The sequence below is a fragment of the Pimephales promelas genome, chromosome 11 (assembly GCF_988280905.1).
Source record: "Pimephales promelas chromosome 11, fPimPro1.hap1.1, whole genome shotgun sequence".
Taxonomy (NCBI): domain Eukaryota; kingdom Metazoa; phylum Chordata; class Actinopteri; order Cypriniformes; family Leuciscidae; genus Pimephales; species Pimephales promelas.
In genome coordinates this window covers 22,206,086-22,228,893 of record NC_142779.1, presented here as the reverse complement: position 1 = coordinate 22,228,893, position 22,808 = coordinate 22,206,086, and the positions used below count along the sequence as shown (strand labels likewise).

Sequence of the window (22,808 nt, the reverse complement as noted above, 5' to 3'; positions counted from 1 at the left end):
GAGTGCATTTACTTTTATGAGCTAATATTGATTAAGAGATGTTGAAATATTCTTTACTTCTAAAAATTGATTTGTCACACCACAGGCATTTAAAATCCCTAACTGATAATGGTAAAATTGTGGTTGGATGTTTACCTGAATTTTCAACTTTACCTTTTACCAGTAGAATTATTGTTTTTTGAAAAAAAAAATATATTTCTCTGCTTTTTTTTCCAGATACAACAATCTTTTACCCTCGATTTGATGGCACCTCTTTCTTGGAGTTGCCGTCTCTGACGTCCCTGTTTCAGTCAGACGCTCACTTTACGAGTCATTCCTCTAAGGACAGGAGGACTGTGTATTTGACAATGAAGAGCAAGACACCTCATGGTACTATTCTCTACAGTGAGTATCTGAGAGCCCCTGAAGAATACAGCACAATAATGTTTTGGACTGTCCAATTGATATTGGCCATTTTAAAAAAGGGAATGGTTTTAAATTTGAAAAATGCTTTCAAAATCAAACCAAATGGTGTGGGAATTACGTATTTTTGTTGGCCAAAATCTGGAATTGAGTTAGCAATTTAGCACTTTGGTTCCAACATCGTGAAGTCAATGGGTTTTTTTGAATGCGTTTTTTGGTTAAATTGAAATACACTGTAAAAATGATATAATCAAAAAGTTATGACAACATGGATTTTTGCAATGCTTTAAATAACTTTCAACTTTTTTATACAAGTTATACAAGATTAAAATTTTTCAGTTCAATTTAATGTAATTTAAGTTGAACTGACTGAAACATCCAAGTTAATTGTACTTAAAAATTCAATCTTATTCCATGGTGAACGCAAAGCTAAATATATTTTTACATTTTATTCCACAATATAAAATGCATCAGTAATACATTCTTGTGATTTCTTTTTTTAAAGTTTTTACTTTTCTTGTAAAAGCGATTAGCTAAATGGGACTGCAGGTTGTCGGGGACATTAAATGTCATCAGCTGAACAGATTGTTCCGCTGAACAGCTGAACGTCGTCCTGGTACCATTCTATTATGGGGTCTTTTCATAGCTAATGATAAGAGATGCGTGCCTTATATTTGTGACTCGAAAAGACTTTGGAAATGCAAAACCACCTTTACATTCCATTATTTTCTTTATATTATATTAATATAAATTACCATTATATTACTTTCTCCATCTAGTCTTTCTTTGTCATTTTCTTGCAGAAATGTAAAACAATTTACCATGGAAGCCTTGTTAGGTCTTTAATCATTTCTACACGGTCTGCCTTATCTGTGCTAATTCAAAACCAGTGACATATTCGTGGTAAATGACATGTCTCTGTGGTTACCTGCTCGTTGCTTGCTGAAAGATCAGGGTGAACAGCTGTATATAAATACACATAGCGTATGTTACAATAATAATGTCAGTTTGATTTGAGAGGTAAGTAATTAATTTTGACATCACTTTCATGATATATTTTCCCTGATGTGTCTATTGAATAGCAATCACCTTCAAACGAAGTGGGAAGTTTTGACTCGATAACTCGCACTCTATCAGTGCGTGTTAACGAATAATTGGCTTCCCAGCCTCCCTCGATGCGGATTACACACACTGAGTTATGAGACTGTGAATATAACTGTAAGCCTCAGTGCTAAATTAAAACGCCGGACAGTCGACTGTACCTCTTTATCCAGTAATGAAGTCCTCTCTCAGGACACGTTAATGACATAGCAAATGTCTCCAGGTGAACTCAATCACACCAGTATATGTGCTGTGGGCTGAATTGAAAGTTATGATGGCTGATCCCATTAGCTAATTGGCAAACCCTGCTGGATGATGCTCTTCAATTACTTTGTCCTAAACAAATATGGTCCCTTGGCTGGGCCGAACTCCAAATGAATGAGTATTTGGGGATTTTACCTATAATTGAGTGAATTAGATTTACATGAATTATAATGTATTAAAATTTTAAGTAGTATCATTATTGGAAAACAAGAATATGTTATAAATGGTCTGTTTTGTTCTATCAAACGCTGCCGTGCTGACAAATCCCTGTTGTACAGTTGTTGTTGTTTTTTCAACTTATTGATGTTATGGGCTATAAATATTCACCGTATCCAACACATGCTCACTTTGTCAAGTACGTTGTACACACAGATTTGTTTTTAGACTAAAGCCTAGTTCACACTACATGATTTTAAAACGTCAGGCTGAACTGTGCGGTTCACACTACATGACTTGCTCTCTGTGAAATCAGGAGAATCCCGACACAACGGGATTGATCCGCAACAGGAGGTAACGCACTACACGAGTTGACAACATCTCGATTCTATCTTGTTTGCAAACGTCGTTTTGTCACGAAAAATCACGATAAAATGAACCGGAAATGACACGAAACAGCACGCGAAGAAGACGAATAACACAACACACGAATATGGACATTAGACTGAAACTAGTGCTGCAAACTGTTTGCGCGATGATTTGCTCTGAGAAAAAAATGCGAAAAAAGAAAAAAATAAGATTTACCCGGTGACCTCAACCCATGCCTTGCTCTGATTGGCTGTAGCTCATGACATCACTGAGGTTGAGTCGTGCGACAGCTCTGGTTATCTAGCATGCTAGATATTTTTCTGGGCTCGGCGACGCGCCCGCGAGCGTCTTATCGCGATTTGCACGCAATAACATCCTGACCTGTCGGCGAGCTCGACGATTTGCAAATCGGCCTTAAATCGGGCTTAAAATCATGTAGTGTGAACTAGGCTTAATTGATTAAAATGCATGTGTGCCCTCACTTCGGGAAGTCAGATAAAGTAAGCCAGATTAGAGCTTGCCAGATGGAAAAACAACGTTCTTGTTTTCTGAATGGACTGTGAACGATCTGATCATACTTGATGTCACCGAATGTACTCTTTTTAGATTTCTTCATAAATCAAATAGAAAATATTTTTGCGGAGCACCTGAAAAGGCAAAATAAACAGAAAAGTATTAGAGAGATGGACTAATTTGCACAAAATGACAGCTGTGTAGCAAACTAGGTCAAAATGGGAAATATTAAAGGGGTGGTTTACTGCTTTTTTCTTTGCATGATTGTGTTTATGGGGTGCAATGTAACGTATTCATGGTTTTTCTTTTTTTTAAGTCTTATTTTTCATAAATTTCACCTTTATTGAAAGCCGCTTTCTTCTCTGTCATTTGAACAACCGGTTTACATCCTGATTCAACGCATTCTCATCCTTTAGCATCATATAGAACGCTATATGACAAAACGGCGCTATACTACGCACATGGCTCCCGTTATCGTTAATATAACACGTGCTGTGAGGGCTAAGTTTAGGTGTGGGGTAGGGTCTGCGTGTCATGTTCACGCTAAAGGATTTATGACGTCTTGGGTTTGCGTGTTATATTAACGATAAAGGGTGCCATGTGCGTAGTATAGCGCCGTTTTGTCATAGCGTTTTATATGACACTAAAGGATGAGAACGGGCTGCCTGATTCTACGAAACCACTCCCTCAGAAACAGGCAGTGGGCTCAGATTGGTTAGTTTGGGCTGGTGTGCTGTGATTGGCTACTGTGTAGTGCACGTTGTCCAGAATCTTCACGCCCACCACCTTTTTGGACTGTTTCATGTGCTCTGGTTAATGTAAATAATGGTGTTGATACTGCAGTATCAGTATGAACTGTCAGCATTAAGCAGGACTGTGTGATGTCACAAATTGTGGGTGGGCCCTTTTTGTGGTTCACTGAATATTGTGCTCATATAATGATTTGAAGTGCTTTATCAATCATATTGCAGTCAACATTGTTCAAAGGTTCCAAGCTCATTTGAAATAAATAAAATGCAGCCCATATTACACTACAGTAGCAGTGGTCTTGGCAATCACCTGACATTCAAATAACCTGATAGGGAGATGAGCCATGTCTATAAATTGTTGGCACTAAAGGCAGAGCTGGATGAAACTGTCATCTTTGTATGAGATTGCTCTTGATGTCAAGTTAGAAAATTAATTTCACTTCCCCCCCTGTCAGATTAGTCTTGAATATGCCTGACACGGCCGATATGACAGTGTTTATCTCATGTCTCAACCTGTCAGATTCTTCATGAAATTCCTTTTATAGATTAGCCATGTAAAATAAGACAGAGAGCAAGCATTTGGGTTAGCTCTATCTCGTTCTCTTATAGTGACATATTCATCAATTTTAGAGGAAGGAAACTGTCTGATTTAATTAGAATGATCTCCCAACCGTGATTAGGAACTTGTTTATTTTCCAGTGGTCAGCGAACTTTTGATCAATGTCAATCTTATCCAAATAATTCCAAACAGTGTGGTCCCAAAGTCATAGACAACTAGTAAAAACGCTTGTATTTTCCATTTTTTCCTATTTTAATATTATATTATAAAAAAATGCATGCTCAATTTCACATTATTTATATTTACAGAATATACAGTGACTTTTTTTTACATATTCAAATGTAATTAATTACATATTTATTTTTCTGTTTTGAGTGAACTTTTGATGACTTTTGACAGTGTGGTATATTAGTGTCAGCGTCGGTTGCGGCACAGATGAAACAAATATTATATTATATTATATTATATTATATTATATTATATTATATTATATTATATTATATTATATTATATTATATTATATTATTACAATGTCACAAATACATTTTTAATGAAAAGGGAGCACCACTGGTAACTAATCAGTAATGTTATGATTAAATTCAGTTCAATGTTTTATGCCTATCACTAAATGAACCTCCTGCATGTGTCCTAGTGTTTTTCCGCTCATGGATTGTACCATTAAGATGCGCAGGTGTGCACCCCAGTTTACATTTAAGACGTGAAAAAAATTCGGTAACACTTTATAATAACTGCACGCTATTAATCATTAGTTAAGCATGAGTAAACAGTTAATTCATAATTTGTAAAACATTAATAGACCTTAATAAGCAGTTTATAAATATAGCTATAAATGCTTTTTTCTTGATTTATAAGCATATCTATAATGCGTTTAATAATTGTATTTTCATACTTTGTTAATGATCAATTAATAATTTCTAAATGAAGTATAGCATTATTTACAAACCAGTTGTTTAAGAGTTGTCAGTCATTGATAAGATCACTTAGAAAGTGTAAGTAAATATAGTAAATGCAGGTAGTTATAAAGCATTTAGTAGTGGTTAGTTAACTATTTTTGTGAGCTAATCTAAAGTGAGGACTATTCATGCTTTGTAAAGCATTTATAAAGGAGATTTAAAGGCTCGTCAATCTTCTAAACAGTAAAAAGTAACAAACACAACGCAGTGATACAGAACATAGAAATATTTAACAGCCTTTATAAATGCTTTACAAGGCATGAATAGTCCTCACTTTAGATGAGCTCACGAACATAGTCAACTGACCACTACTAAATGGTTTATAACTACCCAAATTAACCCTTAATTACATGTTGATACATGTTAATAAAGCATTTATTAACACACTAAGTAACCATCACTATATGTCTGAATGATAAGCTGTATGAATGTACATTTAAATAGTTTATTAATCATTTACTTACACACTCTAAGTAATCTTATGAACCATTGACAACTCTCAAAGAACTGGTTCATAAAAATTGCAATTCTTCATTTAGAAATGATAAATTGATCATTAATAAAGGATGAAAATACAATTATTTAACAAATTATAGATACGCTTTTAAATTAAGAAGAAAACATTTATAGCTGTATTTATAAACTGCTTGTTAATGTCTTAATGCTTTATGAATGATGAATTAATGGTTTACTCATACTTAACTAATTATTATTAGCGTGTAGTTATTATAAAGTGTTACCAAAAATTCTAGAAAACAAAGGAAGTTAATCAGAAGAAATGTATGAGAAAGCAGAAAAATGTTAAGAGTTACACCTGCATCTCATCTGTTCCCTCCACGAGCACCACGTCAGACTCCCGCTGGGCTTCAGTCATCAGCAGACGAGAGGCAGAGCAAATATAACAGGTGACAGGTACTGACAAGAGGATGCACGCTCCGTTAGACCCAGTACAGGGTAACAGGGCCATTGGGACAATAAGGAGTAATTTGTCATTTCCTTACACCCCCCGCCCCATCCCCTTTACATAAAAAAGAGGAAGAAATACAACTAGAGTTGATGCAGTAGGTGTCAAGTGCATCTGCAATCACTGGGGTTGTTGCCAGATATGCCACAGCAAGCAGGAAGCTTGACAATATTGTTGTGACTATGCTCAGATGGGAATAAAATAGGCGCTTATTGATTTAGTTGTGTTACCTTGCGCTTCTGTAAAACTTGATATGCTTATGTACTTAATCAGTGTACTTGTATTTACCACTTATTGTTGGCAGATGTGGCAGGTTTGCAAATAATGAACAGGCTAATGAAAATGTTGAATGTTAATGTACAAATCATAAAAGAAAAAATTGAAATGGTCAGACCAAGAGCATGAATGCTAGTGCGATATTGATAAAGTGGTAACACTTTACAATAAGGTTTCATTAGTTCGTTAACTACTTTTGTTAACATAAATTAAGAATTAACAATACTTACAGCATTAGTTAACATTCATTTCAATATTTACTCATACATTATTTAATGTTGTATTTATTAATATTAATTAATGCTCTGTGAATTAAAATGCCAAACATTGAACAGCTGAATTATTATTAACATCAAGTTAATAAATACTGTCACAAATGTATTTGTCACTGTTAGTTAGTTGATGCATTTACTAATGTTAATAAATGAACCCTTATTGTAAAGTATTACCAATAAAGTTAGGGTTTAATTGTGTATTTTTAACACAGTCTCATCCCAAGACGTCATATAACTGACGTCTTGGGACGTCTTTTGACCATATGTCAACATCAGCCGTTTTGGGGTACCCTTTAACGTCAGTTACATGACGATCCTGGGACGTCATACAAATGACGCTTTACTTTTAACGTCAGTGACGGGGTAGGTTTAGGGGTAGGTTTAGGTCTGGGGTAGGGTTAGGATCCAATAACGTCATCTAACCGACGTTAAAGGGTACCCAGGCCGGATGTTGACGTATGGTCAAAAGACGTCCCAAGACGTCATATAACTGAGATGAGACTGCGCTGGTATTTTTGCTCCGCAAATGAAAATAGTATCTAACGAAGTCTGCAAACTACTAGCGTTTTATTCCTGAGTGAATGAGTCTTTGACACTTTTTAATTGTTTGAATCATTTTGTTCTTTTGAATTTATTGGTTAAACGAATGATTCATTAACTCTCACCTAAACTGTGAGTTTGAACACGATAAATCAGTAAACAACAAAAAATGTAGAAATATTTTTTACAAATAAACAGAAAAAAATAGTAGATTCTTTATGTATGTAACTTATTTCTTATCGTGACCTAATTTCAAAAGAAACAACCAATTAAACGCAAACTGCATTCTTTACTATAAAATATCTATGAAATATACGGATAGCACAAGTAAAACAGATAAAACAATAAAAAAAGAACAAGAAGATTGCCATTTATCTGCTTTATAAGGATTTAGGCCAAAGCATTTCTCCACGCGCCTGGTGTACGTTTTCAGTTGTTTTCAATGGGAGCGCCGCGTTTTTTAAACGCCATGAGCGTAACGAGGCGCTGAGCGTTTTTTTCATGCTGAAGCGCCAAGGGCCGGGCGTTTTTTACTTGTCGCCGAGAGTTGAAAAATGTTCAACTTTGGATAAAACGCAGCACTCATCACTGTCAATTTTTACCCAGCCGTCCAATCACAGTGGAGGAGGGGCGGGACTAAACAACACTGACCAACTGTCACAACATTCTTTCTGTACAATGACATCAATCACAGAGCTAACTGTGAAAAAATATATTTTTAGTATGAAACTAATTATCTGTGAAATCAGTTACTAGTAAACTCTGCTGCGGATATTCTGTGTCATAGCAACAAAACGTCTCAACGGAAAAAATGCTGCGCTGCCAAAACGCTCTCAAGCGCCCAAACCACGGTTTCTTCAACAGAGCGTCTAGCGTTTTCAGCTGACTAAAAACGCTTTGGTGGACACACGGCCTTAGAGTTAGAATTTGGTTTGATGCTTTCTAAAATCCGTTTTTATATATATTTATATATATATATAAATATATGTCATACTAACTTTGAATGAAATTTGAGTGACTTTACAGAAGATCAGAGATTGCGAATGCCTTAAACATGGTTTCTAGCCCCAAATTAAAGCAGTTCATTGCTAAATTCCATTATGATAAGATCTGAGTGAAAGCTTCCTCATCTCTTTATATTCCTTCTTCCCTTATAGCCCGGGAGCAACATCTTGGAGAGCGTTTCCTTCATGTGTTTTTCCAGAATGAAAGGCCAGTGGCCAGGCTGGGCTGCAGTGGTGCTCATGTTCTGACCACAGCTGCTCATCAGACTATCAGGAACGATAGCTTGGTGCCAATTACAGTGAGGTGAGAATTGTTTTATTTATTTTTACACTGCATGCAAAAGAGCTTTTTTTTTTTGTATTTTTGTCCTGATTTAAAACATTTTAACACTAGTAAAACAAATGAATTAGCTTTAGAAGCTGAACTGTGAAGTTCTTTTTTCTTGTTTAAATCATTGACCTTGCAAAGTTTTTGTTACAATTTAACAAATATGTAAGGAAAATAAATACATTTTCAGACATATTATCTGAAAAGGTCTCATCCCAAGACGTCATATAACTGACGTCTTGGGACGTCTTGTGACCATACGTCAACATACGGCTTTTTAGGGTACCCTTAAAGGACAACTTCGGCGCAAAATGAACCTTTGGTCTAATTACACATTGCTACCTAGTCAACCGTTATCTGAGATTTGTTTTCATGATTGCCGAATGTAAATAGTTCTATCTCTAAAAACAGTTTAGCCTATAACGTTAGTATAATGCTAGTATATAGGGCATAGAGTAATGACAAATAAAAATCGCTTGTTATTAGCACTAACAAGGCTCAAAATAGCCCCACACCAAAACGATAGCATAACAAGGGTCCCTACATTCAAACCGAAGCGTTGAGAACTTTGTCAGTGTCCACACAGTTTAATAAGAAGATATTTTATACACACAGTAAATTTCGCAAATACAGGAAGAAGCCATCTTTGAAAAATAGTCTCTACCAGTCGATCTACGAGCGCCGATCCAAGTGCGCTGAACTGTGCAGAATCTCATATGATCCGTTGTTTCCAGAAGAAACACAAACACAAACCGTTTACTTGTCTTCAATATGTACACGTAGCCTACTGTTCGCGCTCACCTTATCACCTTATTCACATCTCACCAGCGCACTTGGATCGGCGTTCGTAGATCGACTGGTCGAGACTATTTTTCCAAGATGGCTTCTTCCTGAATTCGTGAAATTTACTGTGTGTATAAAACATCTGCTTATTAAACTGTATGGACACTGACAAAGTTCTCAATGCTTCGGTTTGAATGTAGGGACTCTTTTTATGCTGTCGTGTTAGTGCGGGGCTATTTTGAGCCTTTTTAGTGGTAATAACAAGCGATTTTTATTTGTCATTACTCTATGCCCTATATACTAGCATTATACTAGCGTTATAGGCTAAACTGTTTTTAGAGATAAAACTATTTACATTCGGCAATCATGAAAACAAATCTCAGATAACGGTTGACTAGGTAACAATGTGTAATTAGACTAAAGGTTCATTTTGCGCCGGAGTTGTCCTTTAAACGTCGGTTAGATGACGTTATCGGATCTTAACCCTACCCCAGACCTAAACCTACCCCTAAACCTAACCCGTCACCTAACCAACGTTAAAGGTAAAGCGTCAGTTGTACGACGGCCCGGGATCGTCATGTAACCGACGTTTAAGGGTACCCTAAAAAGGCGGATGTTGACGTATGGTCAAAAGACGTCCCAAGACGTCAGTTATATGACTTCTTGGGATGAGACTGTGTTAGAACGGGAGACGTGACGTCGACGTGAGCGATTGAAAGGCAACAAGACTTGATATCTTGTGCAGTTTTGCTTCTAATTAAAAAAATATCTTATTTATTTATTTTTTATTTTTATTTTTTTCAATAAATTCTTTCTTTCTCTAAAGATTTTCTTTCAATAAATAATTTGTACAAGAAAAGATTCTTTATTAGCTAATCTGCTAACAGTTTAGATTTGATGGAACCCAAAGTTATTTCATATTACAGAAGTTCTTTCATAAGTTCTTTAATATTAATTCATGTACCATTTCCTATGTGATTTTGAATTTTCACACTGGCATACTGTGACTTTTATCATAAGAATTTTTACATGGATTTATTATTATATCTCGACAAAGTAGCAAAAAGGATGAGGCCAATACAAATTCCACAAGTTTTTAATTTGACCTTCATATAAAAACAAGAAGAAAAAATAGAAATCTGTTTTAATCTAAATCAACCCCTGGGAAATTAAAGTGCCATAGTTGAAGAAACACTCTGAAGTTTTTGGCTTTTCTTGAAGATTCAAATAAACGATTCTTATATGCCAATTTTATATACTCCTTCAGTATATCACAGCTACAGGTTTTAATATTGAATGTGATATCTTTTATAAACGGTAGCAGCTCTTTTCTGGGCTTTGTGAATCTCATGCTTAGGACTCATGAGTTTTGACACGTGAATGCTGTGGGATGCACATCAAAGCTGCTTTTTCATATGGCTTACTGCTACATAGCCTTTGTTCGTATCATCACCAAATAATAATGCAAATTAACATTATCTAGAGGGAGCCAGTCACCGCTTGCACATGATTTCATAATTGATATAATGAAATGAGCATATATAGACATAACCACTCAAATGGAAAATGTATTTTAACCCACAAACTTGCACTATTACTGTTATGATTTCTATTTAGTAAAGATGACTGTGCTTGAACATATTGCAGAAGTAATTTGCATAAGGATTCAAATGTATTAAATGTCAAGATGCTGTTAATAGAATGGCAATTATTTACCATTAGCATAACTATTGCATTAAATCATGCAAGTAAAATATTACAATTAGGTCTTTCAATGCAATGTGTTCATTTAGTGCAATTAATTGTTTTAAAAAACGATGCATTGAAAACAAATATCGCAATATTTAATATAATATTCATTCATATCACAATATTCTCTAATACTGATTTAGAGCATCTTAAAAATGGCACAGTCATGAAAAATAGAGACAAAATTATGCACATGTTCATACAGCAGGGCAAAAAACTATTGTAGATGGAATACAACAATACATTTTGTATTGATTGACAACCCTGTTTAGACTTAACCTGCTTACTTGTCCTCTCAAAAAGTATAACAAATTTGTATTGGTAAATGTTTCATTTCAATGTATCATTATGCATTGCTTTCATTTATTCAATTACATTTTATCTTAGCCCTGGATAGTTTTATGAACTCTCTTCAGATGTAATGGTGGTCTGACAGCAGTTAAGCAACATTTTAATGCATTTTTTTTGCAACTATTTTAGGCAATGCAGTCCAGTCGTCGGCCATTAGAGTGCTGATTTCACTTGTATATTTGATGGGTTCCTTGAACAGCTTTTCTCCCATAGGAGATGTGTTTAGATGCCAAGCACTTCTACAATCCGACAGCCTGTATCAGTTGTCTCTAGATATTCCTGCTGTCTTGTTTGACTCGGCGGTCTCATCTCTTAGGGCTTGGAGAAGGTTTCTTTCCTTCTGTCACTTGTCTGAGGAAATAGTCTGGCTGATGGAATGGAGATATTGTCAGATGTGCCATCTGCACTGAATATCTGCTTTCTTTGTTCTCAATATTCCACAGACTCCGTCATTCTTTTGACATTGGCACATCCATGTCCAATAAGACTTTAAATGATGTTGTGAGATAATGTAAAAAAAAAAAAATGGTGCATGTAGTCCTTTAGAAATACCTGATTCAAATGGTACAGAATGAGAAATGAAATGGGGTCATGACATGAGAAATCAAATTTGCCTTGATCTTTTGACGTATAGAAGGGCGTTATACTATAAAAGTATCCTACAAGTTTCATAGCTTTCATTATTTAAAAAAAAAAAACACCAACAAAAATGTATTCAAAAAGCTCCAAAAGCAGCTTGATTTTTATATTGCGGGATCTGTGACATCACACAGGTAAATATATTTGCATATGACACAACAAACCATTGGCCCCGCCCTCTGGCCTGCAGCAACAGGAACATCAGTAACACGTAAAAAAAGTTATCACTAAAATATATTAATTCTTTTATCATTTACTCACCATCATGTTGTTCCAAGACTTTTTTTTCACCGTTGAGCACAAAAAAAACAAAAAAAAAATCTTTTTGTCCATACAATGAAAATCAATAGGTTCCAATGTTGTTTCAGAGCCCCATTGTCCTTCATTGTATAATATACAAAACATGTATTTAGTAACAGTACACAAAACCAATAACATTTGAAATATAATTCGTAATACCTTCTTTTGTGCTCCTCGGACGAAAGAAAGTCAATACAGGTTTGGAATGACGTGATGCGAGTAAATAATGACATAATTTTAAATGTGTATCCCTATTCCAGGTTATTTTTATAAGATTACAATGCTAGTGTTGCTAAGAAAAAACACAAATGTTAAGAAACCAGAAATTAGAGAGTCTATTACAGAGGTAGCATGTGAAAACAGTCAGAAAGTGTCAAAAATTGTGTATCAAAAGTATCAAAATTGTGCATTTATGTAAAATCACCTTAAAAAGAAGCAAGGTTCAACTGCAAGTTCGACAGGATATAAAAAGTTCAAAACACAGAATGGTGTCTGAAGCATTGAGTGTCTTGAATTGGCCAAAATGCACCAGCAGCTAAAATCTTTTAAAAGGAGTGCACTTTTGCCATTTAAATAACATTAAGATAACAGCAAGTTAAAAACATCATTGCAAACTAATGCACATGCACCATACTGTGCCAACAAATGACGCTGAAGACAACTGGGAGAGATTCACCTGTTTAAAGCAAAAGTCTTTTGCATTCACAATTGAAAAAAAAAAGGAAATTCTAGAAAATCTTAGAAAATAAAATTCACCCTGTTGTATAGATTTCTTTGTGTGCGTGTGTGAAATTGACAAATTCCACAAAGTAACAAAAAGTACACTTAGAATCAATATGCAGATTAAAAAATTGTAATTGAAGTTACTGCACACACAGTAATGTTTAGCTATATTTACTCCTGTATACAAAGCCTAATGTCTTCATCTTTTGGTTGATGATAATCATAATATCCTGATATATCTTCATCTCGATATACAGTATATACACTCGTAGAAAAAAACGTTCATTGGGGTTCTATAAATGAAGCATAGGGTTTTTTACTCAACTCCAAAGAACCTTTTATGCTAAAAAAAGGTTCTATAATGACAAGAAAGAACCCTTTTGGCACAAAGGTTCTTTATAGGCTATTATTCATTCATATATTACACTATTCTGCAACATTTTGTAGTTGTTGTTTATTAAACTGTTTAATCATGCTGATTTTTGGAGGAGAAAAACTGAAATGGCACACTTCTTGTGATATTGATTAACTACATAAAATGATATAAATATATGCATTTTCTAACCCCCACATCTTGAATTTTGTGATCGTTCACATCCATTCATAAATACATTTTAGGGTCTTGATGTTTGTCAATAATTTGAAATATTTAATCCGGTGTTCTGACGATTCATGCTACCCATCGAGATTTGCTACTTACTGGTTATGCGCATATGCAGACTCGCAGTTTTTTTTTTTTTTTTTTTACAAAAGGTAAATTTTCCTGTTATAATGTATAATTTCCCTTTAAAAAATGCTTACTGCCATATGAATATTTTAGCCCGTTCTCATCCTTTAGCGCCACATAGAACGCTATATGACAAAACGGCGCTATACTACGCACATGGCACCCTTTATCGTTAATATTCACGCGAACCCAAGGCGTCATAAATCCTTTAGCGTAATATGAGACTACCCTACCCCACACCTAAACCTAACCATCACAGCGCGTGTTATATTAACGATAACGGGTGCCATGTCTGTAGTATAGCGCCGTTTTGTCATATAGCGTTCTATATGACGTTAAAGGATGAGAATGCGTTGGAATATTTATACGGTCAGCCAGCTGAAAAAAGTTTCAGTTACTACGAGGAAAGGTGTACTTTGAAGTCAAAGATGAATATTTTATGAAATTATCTATGAATATTTTTCTTTTCACACGGTTTTAAAAATAAAAACAGTAGTCTACAGTATACAGTAACTATTCATAACTTAGAATTGTATTATAATTGTATTTCATACGACTTTAATCAGCATTCTGTGATCAATTCGCGCTACGGTAGCATTTTTCGACAAGGCAGAAAAAATCGACAGAACACCGGAAAGGACAAAACAAACAACGCATTCCTATGGCGTCATCTAACTGACGCTAAAGGAAAGCGTCAGTTAGAGGACGCGGTTAGGTTTAGGTGTGGGGTGGGGGTAGGGTACACGCGATCCTAGGGCGTCATCTTACTGACGCTAAAGGGCGCCTAAAGCGTCAGATATTGAAGCATGTCCAAATGCTTCCCAAGGCGTCAGTTAAGTGACGCCTTGGGGGTGAGAATGGGCTGAAACAAATGATAATGAATGAACCCAAAAGGTTACATATAGAATCTTTTTCCTGGTTACAAAGAACCGTAAAGTGTTCTTTTTATTAAACCCTTAAAAAGGATTCTGTATAGAACCTTTTAGGGGTTCCAAAGATGTAGCACTGATAGAACCTTTTAATGTTCTATATAGAACCTTTGCTTCTAAGAATGTACTCTGTCCCTGACCTCCGAGCACTGACGTGAGAGTCTAATCTCCTCCTCCTGTCAGACGGTGAGAATGAACCTGGCATTGTCGATATCAATAATTCTGCCTCTTGATTTTTGAGGTCATCTCTCTGGGTCTGCTTGAGCCGTGAAGATCTGATGAGATCACGCGTTGTATGGTACTGGATCAAGGTCAGCCAAGTGGCACTTAAACAGAATCTTAATGCAGCTGGAAGAAGCGGGGTACCTTTCATTAGAGGAGAGAGTCTGGATGTCACGTGCTTTCATTATTCTTTTTAATTACCTTAAATGAGTTGGCGTTTTTATGTGTGTGGTGTGCTGTGGTGTGCGTGAGTTTTGGGGCTATGTGTGTGCATTTATGGCCAGAAGTACATAGACATCCAGTTATAATTAATGGGTTTGGCTATTCTAGATACATCTGCGCAGAAAATCAATCATACAACTGTGCAATCTCATAGACAAGCATGAACCATTTTGTTTCAGCTTTACAATCACCTGAGGTGCATCTAGAAATGATTTACTTAGTCTTTTGTTGAAAATCCTGACTGGTCTGCATAAAGCCCAGGCCTGAACCACCTTTGGGATGAATCGGAAATGCTGACTGCCTGATCTTTTGTGTCTGAATGGGAGCAAATCCCTGCAGCCATGTTAACATCAAGTGTAACGCAATGGGGGGTTAACTCCATATATATATATATATATATATATATATATATATATATATATATATATATATATATTATTAAATACTTCACAATCATATGAACAAGTCCTTCCTGTGACTTGTTTTCAGATTATCCTTTTTATGATCTTAAACCTGTTGTGGGGATTCCCATCATCTCAGATTTTGCATTGCCTCAGTCTAAAGGGTCACTTGAAAAATCAGGCTCTGGAGAAAGTAATGTGAATCATTGGCCACTAATGATATACCTGAAGAACTGAAGAGCGGTTTGAGATGCTTATAGGTCTGTGTCAATGGTCTGTTTGGCGAATGTTCTTCAGCACTTGAGATGTCAATGTTTATAGATGAGGCTGACAGAATTATAGCAGCTGTTGACGAATGATTGAAAACCTTGTCAATTATCTCAGTTCATGGAAAGATGTCAAGTTGTACCATTACTCATGGATTACTTATTCATTTATCATCAAGCTGGATGGTACAAAGCACCAGCAGTAATAAAATAAAAATTTAGCATGCATTTTACCTTTCAACTGATGAATATGATTTGAATTATATTGGAAAGAAATTAGAAAGATGATTTATGGAACCGCTATAAATAATGCATTTTCCTTCTCTTCAGTTTGATATACCCACAAACATGTGGTAACTCCTTAACATTAGATAATACTACTAATCAGTGTTTGAAATCCCACCCATAGAAATGTTAATTAAACTGTCATAATATTTACATTATTTGTATATTTATATGCATACACTCACCTAAAGGATTATTAGGAACACCATAATAAAGGTGTTTGACCCCCTTTCGCCTTCAGAACTGCCTTAATTCTATGTGGCATTGACTCAACAAGGTGCCGAAAGCATTCTTTAGAAATGTTGGACCATATTGATGGGATAGCATCTTGCAGTTGATGGAGATTTGTGGGATCAAGTCCAGGGCACGAAGCTCCCGCTCCACCACATCCCAAAGATTCTCTATTGGGTTGAGATCTGGTGACTGTGGGGGGCGTTTTAGTACAGTGAACTCATTGTCATGTTCTGGAAGTAGCCATCAGAGGATGGGTACATGGTGGCCATAAAGGGATGGACATGGTCAGAAACAATGCTCTGGTAGGCCGTGGCATTTAAACGATGCCCAATTGGCACTAAGTGGCCTAAAGTGTGCCAAGAAAACATCCCCCACACCATTACACCACCACCATCAGCCTGCACAGTGGTAACAAGGCATGATGGATTCATGTTCTCATTCTGTTTACGCCAAATTCTAAATCTACCATCTGAATGTCTCAACAGTCTCAACAATCAAGACTCAGACCAGGCAACATTTTACCAGTTTTCAACTGTCCAAATTGGCAAGCTTTTGCAAATTGTAGCCTCTTTTTCCTATTTGTAGTGGAGATGAGTAGTGGTAGTTGTAGCTACCACTCTGCTATTGTAGCCCATCCGCCTCAAGTTTGTGCGTGTTGTGGCTTCACAAATGCTTTGCTGCATATCGCATATTTTTTTCAGTCAAAGTTGCTCTTCTATCAGCTTGAATCAGTCGGCCCATTCTCCTCTGACCTCTAGCATCAACAAGGCATTTTCGACCACTGGACTTCCGCATACTGGATGTTTTTCCTTTTTCACACCATTCTTTGTAAACCCTAGAAATGGTTGTGCGTGAAAAGATTGTGAAACACTCAGACCGGCCCGTCTGGAACCAACAACCATGCCACACTCAAAATGGCTTAAATCACCTTTCTTTCCCATTCTGACATTCAGTTTGGAGTTCGGGAGATTGTCTTGACCAAGACCACACCCCTAAATGAAGCAACTGCCATGTGATTGGTTGATTAGATTGCATTATTGAGAAATTATACGAAATTATAATAATAATCCTTTAGGTGATTGTGTAAATTATCCATCTATTCACGAACCACGATGGAAGAAAAACCTAATTTGCCAGAATGTTTGGGTTTTTTATAAAATTAATCAAATATTGTAAAATAATTAGTGGACATTTTGTTATGCTGAATGGCAAAATTAAAAATTCAAATTAAATCATTTACTATTCGAGGGGAAAGTAGCCTATCAGCCTGCATAAACAGCATGGCTAATTAGTAAACAAGATAAACGTATTGTGTGTGTGTGTGTGTGTGTGTGTGTAAGGTAGAAAATATCTGAAATCCTTGTCCTTAGGGGAAAAACAGCTTATAAATCATTTTGTGATTTAAGTTATGATTATTTTAATGAAAGATTGCAGACAGTTTTGTGTGTTGGGTAGGTTTAGAGTTAGTTTTATTGTAAGTGGATAGAATATGCAGATTGTACAGTATAAAGCTCTTAATGTCTAAGGAAATTCCCCATATAAATGAAAACATAATGCGTGGACACAAGTGCATGTGTGCATGTGTAAATAATCAAAAGAATTTACTCAACCCTGTATAAAAGTACAGTTAAAATTCAAAAGAGTTAAAATTGCTCTTGCTCTTCCTTGTGGTTCATTTATCACAATACAAACAGAAGATCAAGTTGAGTGCATTGCTTTCATGCAGGAACTCCAGTGTACAGAGCACTGTATACTGCATAATGCTAAGTAGTAAGAGAATGTATATGCCTCACCTCAACAGTGTAGAAAAGATCCAGTGGATAATAAATGTTGACTATATTTATATCAGCATCTTCACTTGGAGCTATCGATCAAAAATAACTTCTGTTAGCCACTTGTGTGCAGCTTACAGACAGTAATGTGTTTTATTATGTGTCCCGGTTTTAATTTTAGAGGTATTGCAAGTGATTCACTCTATTGTGGTCTTGATCTTGCCCTTTTGTGTTTACTGGACCATGATGAACACAGTTGTGTTCTACGTGACACTGTGCCACTGTGACGAGCAAATTTTCCCTCAGGGATCAATGCATTTCTATCCTATCTGATCTTACTCAGCTCACATAAATTCATATCAAGTGACAAGTGGATGAGTCGCCTCGACTGCGCAATATACCGCCGCTTCCTCGCTTCAAGAAAAGACGGAAGAAATACTTTAGTCCAAAGTTTTTGATCAGTCTTCCTAAACTGTGGATCTATAGATTTCACACATCAAAACCCCTCATCTGAGTTTTAAAGAAGTCTGAAACTTACACCTCATTCTCCCTCTCTCCCATTTCTGGGAATAACATTCTGTTGTGAATGTTTGATGTATATTCAATTCACTTGAAGAACAATCTTTTATTCATGCGTTGATCTTATTAATTCATACTTTGTGAGCACAGTTTGACTGTGCTGTTTCTGAGCAGTTTGGCCCTCCTTTTCTTGTCTCTGCTTGCTGGAGTCTTTATATACAGCAAATAAGCAGTATATACATTGCTGTTGGCTTTTTTTTTTTGAACACATACTATTAGCGTTCGACATGCTCTGTACACTGCATGCAAGGTTACCCGTTTAATGTGGTCTGTTGATCTTGCATATGTATTGCTGGAGGCTTTTCGATCTGGTTTAGTGCTGGTCTGTGCAGCAGACAGGTTAAATTAGGTTAAAAGCTTGCGTGGTGTCTTATTGTTTACCCTGTGAGTTCCTCCTAGTCTGTTGCCGGTGTATATATGTCTGCATATATTGCCAGATGCTTCTGCTGCGATTGGTGTTCAACCAAGTCTGCTGTGTGAGTCATTTCTGTTAACACAAAAGCCAAAGGTCAACAAGCGAGAGCCGCTGCATTACACAGCATTGTGTCATGTCCTTTATTACACATGAACTTTTCATTCCTTCGCACATATTATTATTTAAATGTATGCCATTTATTCCTGGCAACTACTGCTGTTTTTTTCTTGAAAAAAGGGAAGCAGTCTCAATGCGGCTGCTCTGTGGATCTATGCATTAGATCTGCAGATATTTTTCCTATTCATTTCCCAGCAACTGCTGAGACACCATGTTGGTGCTGTATATTTCGTCCCCCAAGTTGTTGAATTTTACTTTGCTTATGGTATTACATTTAAGACCATACAATTATTCTGAATATGAAACATAAAATTATTCTGAATATGAAATACGTCAACAACAAGGAAAGCATTTGTACTTAAACAGAACATTTGGAGGAGCTCAATCCTAAAAAAATAAAAGCTGCTGTGAATCTACTTGCTCAAGTGTTGCAGGTGGCATCAAGAGGAATGACATTTTAGAGGGATTTTTTTGTAGTGCAAGATGAGTCATTTTTGCTCCATTTGCATTGGCTGCGCTTCAATTCATGTTGTCCCTACACAAGTGTATGCTGCTTCTTACACATCTATCTGTAGGAGTCCAATTCATCCATCCATTCATATATATGTATAAAGTGTATATATACTGTATATATATATATATATATATATATATATATATATAGTGTATGTGTGTGTATATATATATATGAAGCGTTCAGATGCAAAAGCCTCTAAGTGCCATTTGAAATTTTCTTCTAGAATGATAATTTTTATCAAGCTTGTACATTTAAGTTCAGTGATTTCACTTAAATGACAATGATAATTACCTATTAATTGTTATTTAAGTGAAATTACTGAACTTAAATATACAAGTTTGATAAAAAATCATCATTGAAGAAGAAAATTTCAAATGGCATTTAGAGGCTTTTGCATCTGAACTCTCTCTATATATATATATATATATATATATATATATACACATACATACATACACTAAACAAAAATGGTGCTAAATAGCACTACAAGTGGTTAATTGGCTTGTAATCATAGGGAAACCACTTTAAAGGACAAGTTCGGTATTTTACAATTAAAGTTTTAAGATCGTCTCTGATGAAATAGAATAGTTAAAGGGTTAGTTCACCCAAAAATGAAAATTAAGTCATTAATTACTCACCCCCATGCTGTACCAACCCCGTAAGACCTTCGTTCATCTTCGGAACACAAATAAAGATATTTTTGATTGAATCTGAGAGCTGGATCAGTCCTACATAGACTGCCTAAGGGACTGGCTCTTGACGGCCCTTAAAGTCATTAAAGAAAAGGTTTAAATATTCCATGTGCCTACAGCGGCTCAATTATAAGTTTATCAAGTGACGAGACTACTTTTTGTGCGAAAAAAACATAAATAACGACTTTATTACACTATTCCATTACTTCCTCATGGGCGCATGCGCGAGAACTGAGACGAGGACGTTCTCATTCGACTACTTCTTGTTACCGGCTGCTCACCGCTTAGGAGTTTTACCGCCACCTACCGTATAAAATGATGATCCATATATAAGGCGCTCCGGATTATAAGGAACACTGTCGTTTTTTGAGAAGATTAAAGGCTTTTAAGTGCACAGCGCGCATCTTCCTCTGCTTCCAGCTATATCAGCACATCATCTTATACGGTAGGTGGCGGTAAAACTCCTAAGCGGTGAGCAGCCGGTAACAAGAAGTAGATGAATGAGAACGTCCTCGTCTCAGTTCTCGCGCATGCGCCCATAAGGAAGTAATGGAATAGTGGAATAAAGTCGTTATTTATGTTTTTTTCGCACAAAAAGTAGTCTTGTCGCTTGATAAACTTATAATTGAGCTGCTGTAGGCACATGGAATATTTAAACCTTTTCTTTAATGACTTTATGGGCCGTCAAGAGCCAGTCCCTTAGGCAGTCTATGTAGGACTGATCCAGCTCTCAGATTCAATCAAAAATATCTTTATTTGTGTTCCGAAGATGAACGAAGGTCTTACGGGGTTGGAACAGCATGGGGGTGAGTAATTAATGACTTAGTTTTCATTTTTGGGTGAACTAACCCTTTAAGATTGTTTTTTAGACAAATGCTGCTGTCACGAGAATTTTTGGATTCTGTGTTAGCATCCCCCCCCACACACACACACACACCTTTATAATGAAAGCATAGGTGCACTCAAACAATCATTCATAAAAACACATAAAACTTTAGTATACAAAGACGTGAAACTAACCGAGTGGTCTGGGGTCTTCACTGATATGCTCACACAAAAATCGCTGCAAAATATGCTTTCCAACAGGTTTTATCGTAGTTTTTGTCCAAGTCCATTTTCTTCCTGTTTTTGGTCGAAGTCCACAGTAGTCGATTGTCGAGTTTGCGTGCGCGATCCTTAGTTATCTAGTTACCAATGATCGCGCACGTGAACTCGACAATTTACTATTGTGGACTTCGACCGAAAACAGGAAGAAAATGAAGTCGGACAAAAACTACGATAAAACCTGTTGGAAAGCATCTTTTGCAGCGATTTTTGTGTGAGCATATCAGTGAACACCCCAGACCAGTCGGTAAGTTTCACGTCTTTGTAAACTAAAGTTTTATGCGTTTTTATGAATGATTGTTCGAGTGCACCTATGCTACCATTATAAAGGTGGGGGGGGGGGGTGCTAACACAGAATCCAAAAATTCTCCAGACAGCAGCATCTGTCTGAAAAACAATCCCAACCATTATATTTAATCAGAGACGATCTTAAAACAGGGCTTTAATTGTAAAATACCGAACTTGTCCTTTAAGTGCCATTTAGCACTTATCTTTGTCAAATGGGGTTATGTAGAACCATAAGAGGTGCTATAGAGCACCTTAACCACCCCAGAGAACCACTGAAGAACCAAACTGGGCTTAACAGGTTATTTAAATGGTAGTGGTGCTATATAGCAAAGAAATCTTGAAGAACCGCTGAAGAACCTTTTTTTAGAGTGTACATTATATATATATGATGGAGTTTCTGTGCTGAGATTATGACCCATCATATTGGCACTTACTTCACTTGCATATATCTATATTCAATAAACTCTTAATAAACAATAAAGTGCTTATTTTAAGATGCCCAAATGGCCATTGAAGTCCATTTCGCAGGCACTATTGGGGACTGGAATGATTGGAGATTTTTAAAGTCTTCTCACTGTAATCACCATATTTTCAATATAGCTTATCTTCAAATGTTTATTTCATGCATGCTTTGAAAACATACCAGCTTTCTGAGAGTAATATTTGTGTGTCTGCCATGCTGAAAGCATTGTTATTTTTAATCAGGAAAGTAGTCAGACTCCTCATCTGGAGCAGCGTCTCAAAGCCGTAGGGCACGCCTGTAATTTAGGTCTGGAAGATCAGCTGGAGACATGACTAAGAACACAAGCTGCCCAAAATAACTGAAGCCATTCGAGTGAGCTTGTTATGCAAAAAATGGGTTGACACTTTAATGCAGGAAAGTCAGTGCAGCTGGTTGAGTGAGTCTGAAGGGCTGCGCCTGTCTCTATCGGCTCCCTCGGTGGGGGTGATCAAGGGAAGAGTGTTATCTGCCACCGGCCTTTGACGCGTATGCATGGCTCTCAAAAAGCATGCATGTG

The 22,808-nt window shown here is 36.3% G+C and overlaps 1 protein-coding gene across 1 annotated transcript in view; it reads left to right on the top strand.

Annotated features, from left to right (window-relative positions):
* Positions 1 to 22,808, top strand: part of eys (EGF-like photoreceptor maintenance factor) — a 302,080-nt gene that overhangs the window by 244,425 nt on the left and 34,847 nt on the right. Inside the window, exons 35-36 of the mRNA XM_039651858.2 lie at positions 217 to 384; positions 8,300 to 8,450. Of these exons, the coding sequence (XP_039507792.2) occupies positions 217 to 384; positions 8,300 to 8,450 (319 nt within the window). The remainder of the gene's footprint in view (positions 1 to 216; positions 385 to 8,299; positions 8,451 to 22,808) is intronic.